The sequence below is a fragment of the Falco biarmicus genome, chromosome 8, assembly GCF_023638135.1.
Source record: "Falco biarmicus isolate bFalBia1 chromosome 8, bFalBia1.pri, whole genome shotgun sequence".
In the NCBI taxonomy this organism is placed as follows: Eukaryota; Metazoa; Chordata; class Aves; order Falconiformes; family Falconidae; genus Falco; species Falco biarmicus.
The window spans coordinates 4,527,400-4,543,973 of record NC_079295.1 but is presented as its reverse complement, the minus strand read 5'-3'; the positions used below and the strand labels follow the sequence as shown (position 1 = coordinate 4,543,973).

The window sequence follows — 16,574 nt, the reverse complement described above, 5'->3', positions numbered from 1 at the left end:
CTCGATGGTGTTTATGGCATAACTGGCTGCTACTGCTGAGAGCCGTGCTACAGCAGCCTTCCGCAACAGCTTACCTTAAAGGAAGAGAAGTTCCGGAACATGGCCTTCTCCACCATTTTCAGGATTACTGTCTTTTATGAAGCCCTCTGGCACCGAGTCTTTCCAGACAATAACAATGCAACCGTAGCAAGGGGGATGAGTTGAGGGAAGAGCTTTCCCTCCCTCACTACTCTTTTTTCCTGCTGTGCTTCACTGTATTGCTTTCCAGCACACATCCCTGAGCGGTTTTCCCAAAGGCTGATCACCAGGCCAGGGTGCTCTGCAGCATCTTCTCCCTCTCCTCTTTACATTCATACGTGATCATGACAGCGTGCTTGCTTTTCTCTCCGCAGGATGATGGCACCTGCATAACCACTTTTTCCCCCTCATTGGAGGTAACAATGGGTTGCTGGAACTTCCAGCTTGTTTACAAGCCCAGCTGACATCCAGCTGAACCAGTCTAACCCCTTACCAAATGACACTAAAAGTGACACAAAGTCCTAAAAAACACAAAGAATTTTCATCGCCTGCCCCACTCTGAGACGCTGCCATTTGACAAGTGACATGGTTAAATTACTTCTCAGGGCCATTAATTTAAGACTGGAATTTGCAGAGATTTACACAGTGACACTTGTATCGTATATGCTAGCACCTACTACCACTGTACAAGTAGCTGGGCCCTGATTTAACCTGACCTTAGCAACTTGCGCAATCTGACAGCTCCCCATGCTGTTCACCTGCTGTCAGATCAGAGTCTGCTCAGGATCTGCCATTCCCTCTACATCTCTTCAAATTAATAGCATTTCATCAGTTAGCTCTACAATGCCATTAAACACAGAAACAGCAGAGATGACTTTTCAAGGCCCTGATCCTGAAGTCACAGCACTTTTAAGGGAGGGGAGAAAATTAAGATTATATGCCTCACCACCAGGTATCATTTAAGACAAGTGGGGGTGCATATTCCTAATTACATAGCTTGCACAAGTAATCTCTTCAAGAAAGAAGAGAATTCTGAAATGTCTTATGAAATAGGATGAAAGACTGTTTGTGCCGCCCTTTTTCCTGCCCCTAGCAGCTGCCCAATTCCTTAGTTTAAACAAAGCAAAAATCTCTCCTTCCTATGAATTAAGGTGAAAAGCAATGAAGCAGGAAGACCTCAAGATGAAGACAGGGAAATACGAAGCAGCACAGTGAATATCCAGGCTGCTATGTGTAGAGGTTTCTTCCATTTGTTTATCAACTTTGAACCTTCTTGTGTTCTATGTTTGTAATTGTTTTCAAATAACTATAATGCTCTAGAAAGACTTCAGATATTCTTTCCAATACATAAATTACAGATAGATTTTCTCAGCATTACTTCCAAAGTAGGGTACTTTTTTTGTCTGCCCTGGCACTGGCTTGAGACTGTGACAAACTGCAGATTATTCTCTACCTAGCTGACCTCTGTAAAGCAGGTTTAGCTTTAACACAACTGTCCGATTGCCCAGTGAAATTGAGAGAATCTTTTAACCAACAAACACACAGGAGCTGAGATGGAAAGAAGGTACTTAACCCTCAGGTAGAGGGTGGATGGACAGGCACAAAAAAATCCATAGAAAAATCCTGTTGAAGGCTGCCCAGCACTACCACATGCCTGTTAAAACTGCTGTTTCCAAGTAGTAAGAACAAATGTCTTCAAACCAAAATCTTTCACTTCATATGTACTATTGTCAATTCAAAAACTGGCTCATGGTACTGTTTTCAAATAAAAAAAGAATCCAAGAAAATCCTTCTGAACAATATAAGGAAAATTTTAGTCCAGAAGCACCTGTCATCCAGCTAAAGATATCCAGAAAGAGTACCTTAGAGCAGAGGATCTAGGGCACATTGCGGCTTTCCAACCCGAATCCATAAGTAACACTAAGAGGTTCAGATACAGATTTACTCTACAGGTGAGAGGTGAGAAGAGTTTCTCTCCATGTAAAGTCTTCATGGCTGGCTTTTTTTTGGGGGGGTGGGGGGTGGGGGTGGGGAGTGGGGATGAGGGGCGGCAGAAATTACTGCTGCTGCCTATAGATACTGCTTAGGCATCTGCCACCCTCACCTCTAGGAGAATGCTCAAGTGTTGAAATCGAGGGTCTCAGATCTGATGCACCCCACAGGATACCAGCTGGTAAGAGTCTACCATGTGAATGGTAAATGAAAAATCAAAGGAAAATACCCAAGCACATTTTTCCAGGACCCATGGCGTAGACCCCTCTGACACAAGGGATCCCTGCCTGGCCAAGCTGCTACTGCCACAGCAAGGGGACAGTCATCACCAGCAGGGCAGGAGGGGAGAAACCCCAGGAGGAAACCAGAAAGAGTTCTAACAGCAAGGATGAAGCCAAGCCTGGCGTGGCCCCAGCACCTGAGATCGCGTGGTTTGATCTCGTAACTCGCTGAGCACCCTTCGGGAAATGTAAGGGGTCAGAACGCAGCTGTAGGCAGCAGCTGAGGGAGCTGGGTCAGAAGGGGGTGTGATGACAAAGGTGCCTGGGCAGGTGTCATCTGCCCTTTTCAGTCCTGTTGTGTAGGTAGAAGCTCACAGCCTGATTCCCACACATGCACAGCTTGGCCAGGCTGTATTTGCCAAGAGCAAAGACTAACAAAACTTTACAGTCGCCTGCTGAGCCTCTCCAACGCTGCCTGCAAAGACTTCACAGGACAACCCTCCCGCCGGCTTTTAAAGGTCCCCTTCTGCTGCTTCTGTGGCACCCAAGTGAACGGCAGGGCAGGACCCTGCCCCCTGAAGCCCTGAGCTGAGCTTCCCTATCCAGCACAGATACACAGGGGCATCACCACCGATCCTGGCGCATCAGGTCACGGGAAGAGAGACAGGACACCAAGGAGGGGGGCCACAACCCCACTCAAGTTCCTCACACAAATGGGGCAGGCGAACCTGCCCATACTCCGTGACACCCCGTGCTTTGGGGCCGAGTGGCCAGCTGAGAGGGGACAGCACTGCCGTGCCATGCAGGAGGGGAGCTGGAGGCAGGAGCCAGGGGGAAAGCTCACAGTATGGCACATACTCCAATCCCGTAATCTTAGGGAGTGCTACGCAAGGGCAGGGGAGCCCTCTGCACATTGCTAGCAAAAGCCTTCGGAGAGCCAAGGAAGAAAGAAAAGACTAACAAAACTTTTCAAAATATTTGAGAGAACCTGCGCCAAAATCTCCTTAGATGTGTATCCACAACTAAGCATGAGAACTAAATCGGTGCTGCTTCCTGGTCACAGTCTAAAAGCACTGATGCAGCAATAAGGACAGCTTAATTGCTGAGAGGCTTACATATTAATAGCAGAATTTTTGTTCAGAAACATGTGAAAGCCTGTAGGCTTTGGAGCAATAAAATAGAATTGGGGCCGTATGGTGGCAGAACAAAGTCTGCTGAAGAGTGTTGTATTTTCTGCCTTTGATAGGGACTTTCCAGAGCTGTCAGCTGAGCTGCAGAATTAGAAACCTGACATTGCAGCAGTCAGTTTTTAGATTTCAAGCTGTTCAAATGACTTGCCTCCAGGGAGGAATATCTAGCACACAGGAATCAATAGCGAAACAGGTAAAGATGCCAGCGTGCAGGGGCAGCCACCCCAACACCATACCCCAGACAGCCAGGCAAATCTACTGAAAAGGAGTCGTGGGAGAGGACGATGGAAAACCTGGCTCCCTCTGTGAATCAGTGTAAGAGAGACGCTACAGACATTCACTACATTTGTGAGATTGCAGCTTGATTATATTTGATTCCACATCACAGACTGATCATCCACACACCCTCGATTCACACTATGCCAGTGCTCCAAGCCACTTGCTGAAGAGATTATAAAAGAGCCTATTTTACCATAGCCTCACCTCTGAATGCGTTACAAGTGACATCGCTTAATTTTAGCCAATCTGAACAGCTAATTAGATGTAAACAGATTGAAAAATTGTACACACAGGACAACTCATTTTTCAAAAGGCCACTAATCTAAACACACCTGAGTCCATCAATTTACTTCAACATTTGCCTAAATGAATTACAGCATAGACTTATCCTGCACTGGCCTTGTGATGCGCATAACTGGCTCCCTCGTCTTCTGATGAAAATCTCAGGCATTGTACAAAAGAATACGTTATTCGTTTATCAAGGCTCTATTGTAACAAAGATGAAGATGCCTCTCTGTCTGAATCTAGTGGACGACATGTATGAGCCAAAGCAATTACAGCCTGCTCTGGTACCTTCTCGCTCACCTCCCAAACCCATCACATACACTAATACATCAAAGCCAGGGAGGATTCTTTGTAATAAGAGATACAAATCAAATTATATTTAATCATGGTCAGTACAGGTTCCAATTTCAGAGCTCTCTGGGTGTGGTCCCCCCCTCTGCTCTCACCCCCTTACACCAGGAGAAATGGGAAGAAAAAGGTTCCTGGACAGATCCTCCAGGGAGAGCTGGCCATCCTCCTCCTCCCCAAGGCTCCCTCCAAGCAATAGCTGGGGTAGGCCAGTAATTACACTGGGAATCAGAGCAGCACCCCAGGGCAGACAGAAGCCCAAAGGGGCGTCTCACGAGTGAGATGAGATGAGGAGCCACCAAAGTTATCCAGTGCCAGACAACGTAAAGAAGTCTTAGGAGGAAATGCAGTGTAGGATGGCCTATTTTTAAACACAGAGCAATTAGCCCAGCATTTTGCATAAGGTTTTCCTCTTCTGCTAAAGCCCACATCTCTTCCATTACCTGCATATGTAAATGTACACAATGAGAAGCGAGAGGGCAGAGAGAAAAACACTTGTGTGCATTTTGAAATGAACAAACATACCCACATAATCAATCCCTTCCCAGACTGCTTAACAAAATAGGCTAAACTCAGCCTATTTCATGTGTAAACTAATTTATGGCACCTGGAATTAATGGTCCACCAAGCACTTTCTGACCTCCCACGTGACAGAGGCCCCTGACTTCCAAATTGATGCTTGACTGAGCAGAGCAATCTAGACATCCAAGTGTCAAAACCTCAAGTGACGTAGAAACCTACACAACTTTTAATCACTTCTATGTGCTGTTGCCTTCATTTATAAACATGCATCTAAACTTTACTCCGAGTTTGTCTAGCTTTAATTGCTAGCCTGGCATCTCATTAGACCTTTGTCTGTCAGCATAAAGAGCCCTGCTGCTCATTTGTGTTCCCCACACCGGTATTTACTGATGGTGACCTACGCACCCCTTGCCTTTGCCTTGAAAAAACTCAGGGCAGCAAAGCTTTCACGGCAAAGCTTGCTGGACAGCCACTGCCCTCGGCTGTGCACAGCCTTCTGCTCTGCTGCTCAGTGCCACTGGAGCTGCAGGCACCACGGCCAGTAAAGGTGAAGGCAATTTGACATCCTTACTCCTGCTCAGGAGCCTGCTTCTTACATATACGGGGATAACGGTGGCCCTTTGGCCCATTGCGTTCACAGGGGACTCTCGCAACGTGCCCACTGACTGCCAAGACTCCAGCTTTCTTCCTAGCATCACTGTTTCCAAGACCCTCTTCCCACCTCACTCCTCTGGTTTGCTGTCTTTGTTCTAGGGTCATGGCTTTACGTTCGGCCACGTCAGGCGGCCTGCTCTTGCACCATTGTACCTAGTAAATCAGGTTGCTTTGCATCGGTGAACTGTTGGGTTTCTTACTTCCCCAGTGACATCTGCTGAGAACTTGATCAATGAGGAAAGTATGCGCCCACCTAAGTCACTGGTAAAACAAACAAATAAATAAACAGCATGAGGCTGATCCTTGTGCTGTCTAACAACAATAAATCCACTTACAATTAACTTGTGAAAGGCAGTTTTTACTCCACTAATTGTGTACCATGTTAATTTTGCATGATTCTTGTTCCTTAATCATAGTGTCATGTAGTGGCATGCCAAATACTTCACTGACATCCACGTACACTACATCAACATTGTTGTCTTTATCAAGAAAACCTGTAGCTTCATAAATAACATTTCATTTAGTTGACAAAATCTATTACATCAGCCCATACTGCTCAGCATTAGCTCTCATTTATTTATTAAACAGGTCCGGGTCCGCATATCCTGCTTTACCTCGGAGTCAGACTGACAGGCCTATAAATAATCTGGATTTTTTCCCTACCCTTTTTAATACCCATGCACCTACATTCTTTCAGACCTTTAGAACTTTCCCATGTTATCAGACTTATCAAAACCCAACATTAAAGTTCCTTAACTAGCTCTCTTTAAACTCCTACCCGTGAGATATTTGAGGCTGCCGAGGTAAAAAGGGTCCTGCTTCAGTAGCTGCTTTTTTAATGGGTTTAAATAGGCACCATCATTATCTAATTCCCATGCAGCTAGAACAAATGAGATCAAGAAGTCCAAGGCATTAAAAAAAAAAAAAATAATCATGTGAAACATCATGGAAGAATTCTGACCTCTTCTTTCCTGAATCATGATATTTTCAAAATGCAGTTTGGAGTTCTCCCTATTGTTGAGCATTCTGGGCTTCTGTTCAAGTATTTTCCTGAGGACTAAAAGCATTTTATGTGTTTGTTTTAATTGACAAATTAAGCACCTTCTATAAAACTATTCAAAAACCTGGGCTGAAAGACTTGTGGCAACTTCTTAAGAACTGGTAGAACTGTACTATAAAATTTGTACTTATCTGGATTTGATTATGAATTGGTCTGGATTCTTGGGCTTGCACCCAAACTTGTCCTGTATACGCATTTACATAAAGTAGGTGGCAATCTCCAGTTTGCTAAGTGTTTGGGAATCAGTCATGCCCTTCCTTAAGATAAATTCCCACTGACTTCAAAGACAGCAGGCAAACTTTCTGGTTTTATTTCCCAATCTCTGAAAGGAAAGAAAGCCTCTTAGACAAAAGGGAATTAAAACACCCAATGCAGAATATATTAGATTTGCCAGGTGCAGCTGAGGTCTGAAATGTAGTAAGAGTTAAAGAAAAGCAAGTACATGAACCTTGAGAGAGACTTGGCAGTTTTCATCCCATTTGTTCTTTTTAAGATCTCATGAGAGCATCTCACAAAATCCTATGTCATGCCAAAAAACGTTCAAAGCAAGCGCATAGTGAATCAGCTTGTTCAATCGCTAAACTACAGAATATATAACCAAGAGATGCACAAGGATCTGAAGAAGTTCTGGTCAATCCGAGACTGCCTCAGGCCCCACTTGTGCAAGACACCCACATTCAAAAGAAAACTGTGAAAGCAATGGCATTTAATTAAGCATGTGATAAAAATTAAGCACGTGATAAAAACTAAGCATGTGCTTGAACGCATGCTCTTACCCCATGAAGTAAGGTGTTTGCAGCAAGCATGACAAAACCATCTGAAAGCTTGTGAAACATTTTTCTTCCCTGTGGAAGACTTCCCTGCATAGGAAAGCAAACGGTGGGCTAGATTCGCCTCTCACTGTCATCACAGCTAATCTCTAGTGACTCCACAGTTGTCACAAGCAAAATTAATCCAGGTTTACAGAGATGTAGCAGACAGCTGTAATCCACTACATCTCTCTCTTGCTGTGTTTACAATAATGGACCAATAAATGAGTATTTGTGATTAGATCCCCCCTTTTTAATCTGTTTGCTGGAGTATCATAGGATTTGTTTGCTGGTTTGATGACTTAGTTATTTGTGGATTTACAGATTGCACATGATTAGACAGCATATTTTTGATTTTATTGCTCTGTTTTGATGTGGACAGGCAGTTTTGACTTTTAAAGCAAAACCAGAGCAACCTCAGTATTTTTTGATGTAGGTGAGCACCCTCCCTTTCCGTCTCCTTGTGTAGCTCTGAACTACTTACAAGAAGCGTTAAAAACCATGAAGGTCTGTATAATTTAGGCAAGAGGCTACAAACGGACAACATTCCTACTTCCCACCTAAAAAAGTCTGTGGATCTTCACGGCACCTTCTATTCATTTTCTTAAGTTTTGCAGGAATGGCTGAAAACGGACCACAGATCATTCACTGTGGGTCAACTCTTTCCCACAGTATTTCTCTGTGTTGATAGCCTGCTTGACGGGACCTGTGCATTCACACCTCGCACTAAGGACACAGCCAGGACTTTGGCCCATTCATAGCAAAGCAAGCACAGGGATAAAATGCATTACTTCACATTGGATTTTTGCATTCTAACTTCAGAAGCAGCAAGCGAAACAGAGGCAGAACCCAGGTGACTAAATCCAAAACCACTACCTCCCGTACCGGTACTTTACATACAACCCTGGAGAGCTTCAACTCCTTAGGGGCTGTGGGGATTTGCTGAAACATCTCAGGCAGGCAGGGTCGATTAGCTGAGTACTTAGCTCAAATGAGAGGCTGAGAGGAGTCCAAAAGCTGGTATTCCTGACATTTCCATACCTTCCTAGGATTTCCAAAACCGTTAATGCATCTTACCCAACACAAGGTGCATGCGGCAGCGGCCTAAAATTTCAGTACTTGTGAATGGTCAAGTGCTTCTCATCTAGTCAACAAAACCATAGGAACTTCATCCTCTCCTAATATTTAAAGGCCACAAAGAGACATTAACTGCCTTTTCCTGATCTAACTCTTACATAGGTCAGATGCGCGCCAGCCCTGAACTAGAAGTCGTGTAATCACGTTAGGACAGCAAAGAGCCTGAGCTAATAAACCCGGCCTTTCAAAGAGCTTATTGGTTTGGGCTCAGTGCCACGCTGAGGTTAACAAGGTAAAAAACTGTTTAACAAAGGAGACGTATATTTGACCATCCAGAGTCAGGTCAATCATTTAAGATTTAAACATTCCCTCCAGAGGTATTTACCCAGTCAGTGCACGTTGCTTATAGTTGATTCTGTACCTTCTGATGCTGCTTTAAATTACACCTCCCAAATTAAATTAGAGCAGAAAAAGCTTTCCTATTACCTTATTGCAGCTGATGATAGCACGTGGGGTCAGCAGATACTCGGAATTCACATGAGAGAAGGATGTATCACCCATTACACCCGAGCAAAGAAAGGACGGGATCTGTAGCTCAAAATATGAATTCTCTTTCTTTCACAGGTTAAACACACTCCCAGTATTTTCCCATATACTGAGAACATGTGTGTATGTGTGTGTTTATCAGTATTGCATTTTATACACTCTTTCATTCAAACCAATACACACTCCAGGTTTTATGGTGTATTTTGGCTCAAGTGTTATTGCTAGGACAGTGTTTACAGCAATATTCATTGTGTTCTGCATAGCCCTGCCCATCAATCAACCTTGTAATAAAGCAGAAAGGGAAATCAGTGGAAAAGCTGCAGAGCTGCCGAATTCAAAGTTAGTCATACAAAACCAGCACAGAGAGAAGAACAAATGCAATTAGGTCAAAGTGTCATTCGCCTGTTGATTAAAGAAAAAAAAGATATACGTGCTGCATTACAGTTTACCTTAAAAAATAATCTAGGCTTCAAAGCGTTAATTTTTCCCTCCCTATTTTCCCTGGGTTGGTGTTTCAAGATGACTGCTGCTTCGTACAGATTTATAATATGTATGTGTTTACCCACACATCTTTAAGCCAACAGGAAAGGCAGACCAGAATTCAAAATCTATCATTAAATCTACATGTTGGCACCTACAAAGAGCTGTAGGACTTCAGTTTTTCTGGATAAGACTGAAGGGATAAATTGAAAGAATGAACAAACAAACAAGCCAGTCTCGTCCTTAAAATACACACACAAAGTGGGAGACACAGACAGAGGGGGAGAAGAAGGTGGCTTCTAAGGTTGTTGATTTCCAGGTTTATCTAAAAAATTAGGAATAACTTAGGGAGCAGTATAATCTCTGATTCTTTCTGGACTTCATATGGGTATGCTGACAAACAGCGTGGTTCAAAAGATGCAGCACTGGTTTGGCTCTGAAGCAGCATGTGTTATTCCCAATTCAGCCGTTGAAGTGTGATGCCTTTGCCCAACTTGGGTATGCAGCCGCTGCTTCACAGATTTTATTCTCTCCCTCAGGGTGAAGAAGTGCCTCGCAGTATCAGGGTGGACCACACTGGAGTCCTAATCTTATAATTAGCACCTCTAGATGCCACCATAATAATAAATGGTGACGATGATATTGATGAATCATGACTTGTTTTTTCAGTCTGCTTTAGTCTAGGTCATAAAGAATTAATGTAAAAATCAAACTAGGATAAGATCTGTGTACCCAAGGGCCCCATATAATTCCCACTGGAGTCAGCAGGACTTGAATGGAAATTGAAGGACACTCGGAAAGTAACTCAACGTAGGTGCTTATGCACTGCTGTGCTGGGGGATCTCCTGGCGCGACAGTCACCCACAGTCAGCCCATCGGACTACGAAAGCAAGCCAATCAACAGAGCTAAAAATACAGATAATGCAGGGAGGGGAAAGGAGGGTTCAGTGTAAAAAAGAAACCAAGGAGACATGCTCTTAGCACATTAAGAGCCGTAATGAAATACTGCATCTTGAGTTTGTCGCTGTCTGCAGAAAGCTAGGAAATGAGCAAGAATTCATTATAAAGCTGCTCAAGACCAAAACATGAATCACTGGGTTCTAAAAAAACCCAGTTGTCTAGAGAACGGCGTAGATGAAAATGAATGGAATCTCTTTAAATTACTCTCTGTATAAACTCTTTCACATTCATTCTTTCTGCCATTGATTAGTATATCTTTCTGGGATACGAGTTTTTAAATAATTCCACACCACACTCCCAGCTTCTGCAATCAAAACACAGAAACGGCTTTTGATCTGCATTTTTAGTCTTCATTTACAGGGAAAAATGTCTTCTGCAGTAAGAAGCTTGAACACCTACTGCTCTTACCCATTTTCTGGATATCCCCAAAGTGCATACTGAAGGCTCAGTAATCAAATGAGATTAAGATTCCTCCACCACTTTACAAATAAGGGGACTTTTGTATGCTATTGCTGCATAAAGAAGGATTAAATCACCTCTGGAAAGCCCTCAAGATCATTAAAGTGCTAAGAAGCTGAGACCTCTCTGATCCCAGCATCCCTGACAGGAAAGCAGAAAACCCCACTTCCTAAATAATGAATTGAGAAGACTTCTCTGCAAACCCAGGTAGGAATGTGTGGAAGGGAATCGTGGCCGGCAAAACACGGCCTCTGGCTATGTTGTTCCTTGCTCCTACTCTGTCCAGTTTTCTGAGAAAACAAGGTTCGTACAAACACACAATGTGTTTTTGTGTGTCTGCCCATCGCATCAACCTCTTTTCAGCAATTTCTGAACACTTAACCAATTGTAACTTCATGTGACAGGAGCATCCTTGAGAGAGAAGCATCACTGAGAGCTGAACCGGTGTCAGTCAGCGGAGAAACCACCTCAAAGCAAGAAACTTGCCATGTTTCGAGGACTGGAGAAACACGATGCCCTTTACTAGTTCACAAGCTCAGTTAATTTCCTATTAGACATGTATCTTATCAGACCAAAGACATCCAACCACGAGATGCAACTCTGTTGAAAAGCTGGTTCCCTCATCTCACAGCTTGCAGAGCGATACACAAGAGCACTAAGGGAACCCATGGGAATAATACGGAGGGGCTCCGGTAAGAAGCAACACCCTTTTCCACCTACAAGTGCTGAGAGGCAGAGATTCCCACTGCTAACGGTCCTCAGCAATTCAGACTGAAGGATCAGCCATTATAGGTGCCTTCAAGTAGAAGCCCATCTACTTTTTGTCTTTTTAACCAGAGCCTCCTACTCCGTGCCCTGGAGGCACTACTCACCCTGCCTGTGCCCACAGCAGTCCCACAGGGCTCCCTGTCTGGGTCTCCCTGGCTGCAAGGAACCTCCCAAAGACCGACCACAACAGTTGCACAAGCCTGAACCTTGCCAGAAAGTCTGCTAGCTGCGAAAAACACAATGTGTGGAAACACAACACAGAGCAAACAGCAGTGCTGAAGTGTAGCGCTAGCCTGTGCCCTGCTGGCACTCCAACAGCAACAAGAAAAGGGGCAAATCAGCAAGAGAATGGCGGCTCCTGCGGGCTGCCAGCGGGTACCTTGCTGCAGATGGACCCAGCACGCCTGACAGCCGTGGCGTCCAGGACAGCCCCATTCTGCTGGTTGAGGCAGAGGCATGGCCAGCTGGGAGGGTCCCTATGGCTTATTTTTGCAAAATATGATGCTGCATTGGTTAGCAGTTTGTTAGTCAAGACTGATGCATGAGAAGCATAAGAAACAAAAACTTTCATAAAAACCAGAAAACACAGAAGATTGTCTAAAATTTCAGGCTTCTCACAGAACAAAACATCCCACTCAAGATTGTTGGAGTGGGTTTTACAAGACTTACTGTGATGACATCCAAAATTTATTACAGCTTTTACAACAAGACCATGTCTAGTAAAGAGTGATGTAGTGACAACATTTACTTGGCTGGATTTAGCTTCTTAGGGCACATAAATATACTTTTGTACTTTAAGAACAGCCGTAGCTGCCTACTAAATCTTGAATAATACAAGGCAGCTTTGTAGACCTTTAAACACATGCACCAACTTGGTTCCATCTCCTTCACAAATCTGCTTTCTTACTACCTGCCCAGTCAGTCCCCAAGGTCCTGTTCTGCTCATATCTCGTCAACCTTAGCTTTTAAAAATGAAACTATTTGGAAATTCTGTTTTTAAATTCCCATGGTTTTGAGTATGGAATTCATTACTTGTAGAAAGCAGCCAAGTTTGTTTCCTCACCTCCGCAGTTATAAACCGAATGGGAGATCTTCTGTTTTCCTTGGTACGTACGTGATTAATTTCGCACAACTTCATTGAAAACTGATATATTGACCATATGTGTGAAAATCTTATCATAAACATAAATTGAATTGTAGATTTCAGTTAAGCACTGAATAAGGAATTTCTTTGGTGTAGTAGTTTAAAAAGACAATTTAAAAGGACATTAGAGTTAAATAGGAATAGCTGGACAAAACTTTTGACAACAAATCGCAGTATTTAAGTTTCTGGGGAGCCAGATTTGAAGCATATTAAAGAGTCCTGATTTCCAGGAAGCAGCCTGCATCCAATCTTGGAAAATTAGGTCCCTTGCAAGCTCCTTATATGCTCATGTTGTTGGCCACTTCATGGGTAAAACTAATACTTTACCTATACATTGTGTTCTCTGATATACTGGTTACCAAAACTACATGAGGACTAGGTGATATTTTGCCAAACAACAGGGTTGCATTTGAAAAACCTGAATCCAGCCAGGGCCAGCCATAAAACCAGGTAAGAGCCCAGACCTGCTGTGCCTTATGCAGAAAGTTGGCTCAGCTCCGGTGGCTGCCCCAGGCTGCGGAGCCCAGCAGCAACCCTGCCTGATGCTGACCTTGCCCTTCCCCTGCTCCCAGAGCTCACTGAGGGGGCTTGGGCAGAAATGAGGGTAACGCTTAAAGACAACCTTCCACAGCCACCCCAGCTAGCCCTGGCCCTCCCAGCCCCCAGCGCCACCTGACCCACTGGCCCCACCATGCAAGTAGCTCCCAGCAGTCACGCTCCCTGTCCCGGGGGAGGGCACTGCCCAGACCCAACACTTAGACTTCCAGGAAGGACCGACTGGTCACAAACCCTAGAACCAGCGTTAAACAAGTAAACCCATAAATGACTGCACCTAAGAAATAATAATAAAAAAACCAATCCCCAACTCTGAACTGAAATGCAAGTTTTCCTGCATTTTACAGTATCCCCCTGTATGCAGTGAAGGGTTTGGACTGTTTCCACGTTCATTTTTGCTGCTGCTGTTCTTATAAAAGCACATTGTTCTTTCCCTCTGACATTTCTTCATATCTTTGAAAGAATGCTCTCCGTTACCACAAAATATTTGGCTTGAATCCTCCAGTGAGGAGGAGCCAAGGGTTTGGCTCATGTTTTAAAACAAAAGAAATATTACTCTAAACATAAAACAAATGAGTGCAACTGTAACAGTAGATGGAGATAGAGCTCCTAGCACAAGCTATGAATAATTCCAAGTCCTATTAAAAATATCACAGCTTTCTGAATTTCCCTAGAAAACAGCATGTCATTATTAGGTTCCAGCTTGACTAAAACGCAAAATACCACTTTTTTTCAGAGAGAAAGCTAAACAAAAGACAATATGCAATGTCACAAGTAAACTGCAAAGCCTATCCACTTACAATCTGAAACTGTGAAAGACAACGTGTGTACACATAACCACAGAGATACTAAAAGATGACTCTTACCTCCGTCCCCAGATCCCGAGCCAGCATCTGAAGAAAGAACAGAAAGAAATTTATATTCATGTTCTACAGTATGTCCTGTAAGCATGCAAAGCAAGACTGTTAAGTGTATTACAGTGTACCTCACATTTGGTATCATCCCTGGGTAAATCATCGAGTTCTAATCTGAATGTAGCTCACTCGAACCATCTTTTTCTCATGTCTTTTCTTTAAAGTCTCTATATTAGACTAAAATAACCTAAGCCCTGGACTGCTGTAATGTCCTCATCAGCCTCTACCTCATTTTGTTGTACTGAGACTGATAAAGCTTTGTTCCTAACAGCTGTGCAAAGTTACTTCCCTTGCCCACTACTCACCATCAAAGACAATTTTTAAACCCATTTTTTTAAGGCCAGGCCAACTGGAAATTCATGTCATTATCGTTACAAAGCAACATCAGCTCATCAGATCTTAACTAGTTGGAATAAACCATTGGAATTATTGGAAAATATTGGAAAAATTGGGAAAAAATGGAAATTGGAAATAACAATCAAAACCTTTAGATAAATTATTAAAATGTCATTTTTCTCAAGGTTGTTGCTGAGTTTCAAAATTGAGTGAGTATTTCATATTTATTTTTCCTCTGCTCAATGTCTTGTTGGCTGGAATGACGAGAGTCACAAATTTAGAAAGTGCAACATCACGACATTGCCAAGCCCGGAGCTTCATTACAAAACTTTCCAAGCGAGGCAAAGCACAGAAATGCACACACATGTAGGGTTACCAAAAATAATCCATAAGAGGAATTTCTTTTTCAGGGAAGGGAGGGAGGTTATCATCCCAACCTCCCCCTTAGTGGAGGGGTTATCCATTTATCAGCATCAAGATTAATAGACAGAGTTTGGAAAGGCTGCTTTGGGATCCAATTACCCTATGAACCGTTAGACCTAATTTACTGACAGCAAGGTCTGGTGGACCTGAACTGGCTTGCACACGCCATCCTTGCTCAAAGTTAAAAAAAAAAGGAAAACCTTTATTTCAATAAACGTGGCACAAAAATGGCTTAAAATGGAAGATTTACACAGCAAGACTGCATAGGACAGATGCAAAAAGGGGCTGGAAAAGAGAACAGAAAATGGTGGGTTTTCCCAGTGACCATCTCCTGCATTTTCCTGATCTGATCTTCTGTCCTGATGCTCTTTCCCAAATGAGCTACTGGGGAAAGGAGCGTGTCTTCATTAGAATGCCCTCATGGCTCTGGGAAGTACTGCTTTTCCAGGTGTGCCAGGTCTCCCCAGCACAGAGAAAGGAACGAATGCCTGCTACCACCGGCCTCCCCCAGTGAACTACCATATTCTCTGGCACTTTGAATAGATGCAGTGCTTGGTGACATGGTTTAGTGATGGACTTGGTAGTGCTGGGGTAACGGTTGGAATTGACGATCTCAAAGCTCTTTTCCAACCTAAATGATTCTGTGATTCCATGAAAAAAACCTTGTGTCTCTCCTGCCCCTACCCTTCAACAGCCAGACGCCTGCCGGTCATGGCCAGGAGGGCTGCCCACTGCCAGACCTCTCAGCACCCCAGGTCGCTGCTGGGGGGTCCTAGGCACCCTCCAGAGATCCCTATCCCATGGGGAAAACCTGAGGTGCATGGCTGCTCCCTTCTCGGCTGGAGCCTCCTCAGGAGCCTCCTCCTGGGAGAAAGAAAAAAAGGCCAAACGATCAAGACTTCAGGAAAGCCTTTTTTTTTTTTTTCCTTCTCTGTTTCTGAAATCCAAAATGTGTTTCAGAGAGAATGCTTCCAACACAGCCATTGCCAGTAGGCATGAAGTTTAAGAAAAGATGTAGCAAAGCTTCACAATTATCCCTTTAATCAAAAAGTTTGAATGAAAAAAGACCGGTTGCTGCGCTGAGAGAATTCACCAAGTTGAACAAATCCTATGCCACAATAGGCTTTGTCAGCCTGAGCTCTGCTTAATACCAATTTATAGACAAAAAAATTGCAGCGTATGTTTTTTTCCCTCTTGAAAATTGTCAGGTAACAGCTTCAGAGAAGAACAACATTTCCAGAGAAAGGAGTTTATTTTCTCTCAGGTGTACAAAACACAAAATTGCGGCACTGCAAAAAGTTTGTCTAATGCACTTTTTATTGACTCCTCCATCCTCAGCCAGGAAAAAAATTCTGCTTTAAGTTTAAAGAACTCTCTCAAGAACAAAGAGTTATCCTCCTGCTCTTTTCAAGTTAACTTCACTGCCCACCTCTAACAGATACTGAGCACAAAAGAAAAACATCAAGAACTCCTGCACATAAGCAACTCAGTTTTCTGTGACTGATTTTGCTCATTCACCTTTCTAGCTGTTTCA

The 16,574-nt window shown here is 43.6% G+C and overlaps 1 protein-coding gene across 1 annotated transcript in view; it reads right to left on the bottom strand.

The window, feature by feature from the left end:
• Window positions 1-16,574, bottom strand: part of TMEFF2 (transmembrane protein with EGF like and two follistatin like domains 2) — a 131,085-nt gene that overhangs the window by 106,038 nt on the left and 8,473 nt on the right. Inside the window, exon 4 of the mRNA XM_056350265.1 lies at window positions 14,234-14,260. Coding sequence (XP_056206240.1) covers window positions 14,234-14,260 — 27 coding nt within the window. The remainder of the gene's footprint in view (window positions 1-14,233; window positions 14,261-16,574) is intronic.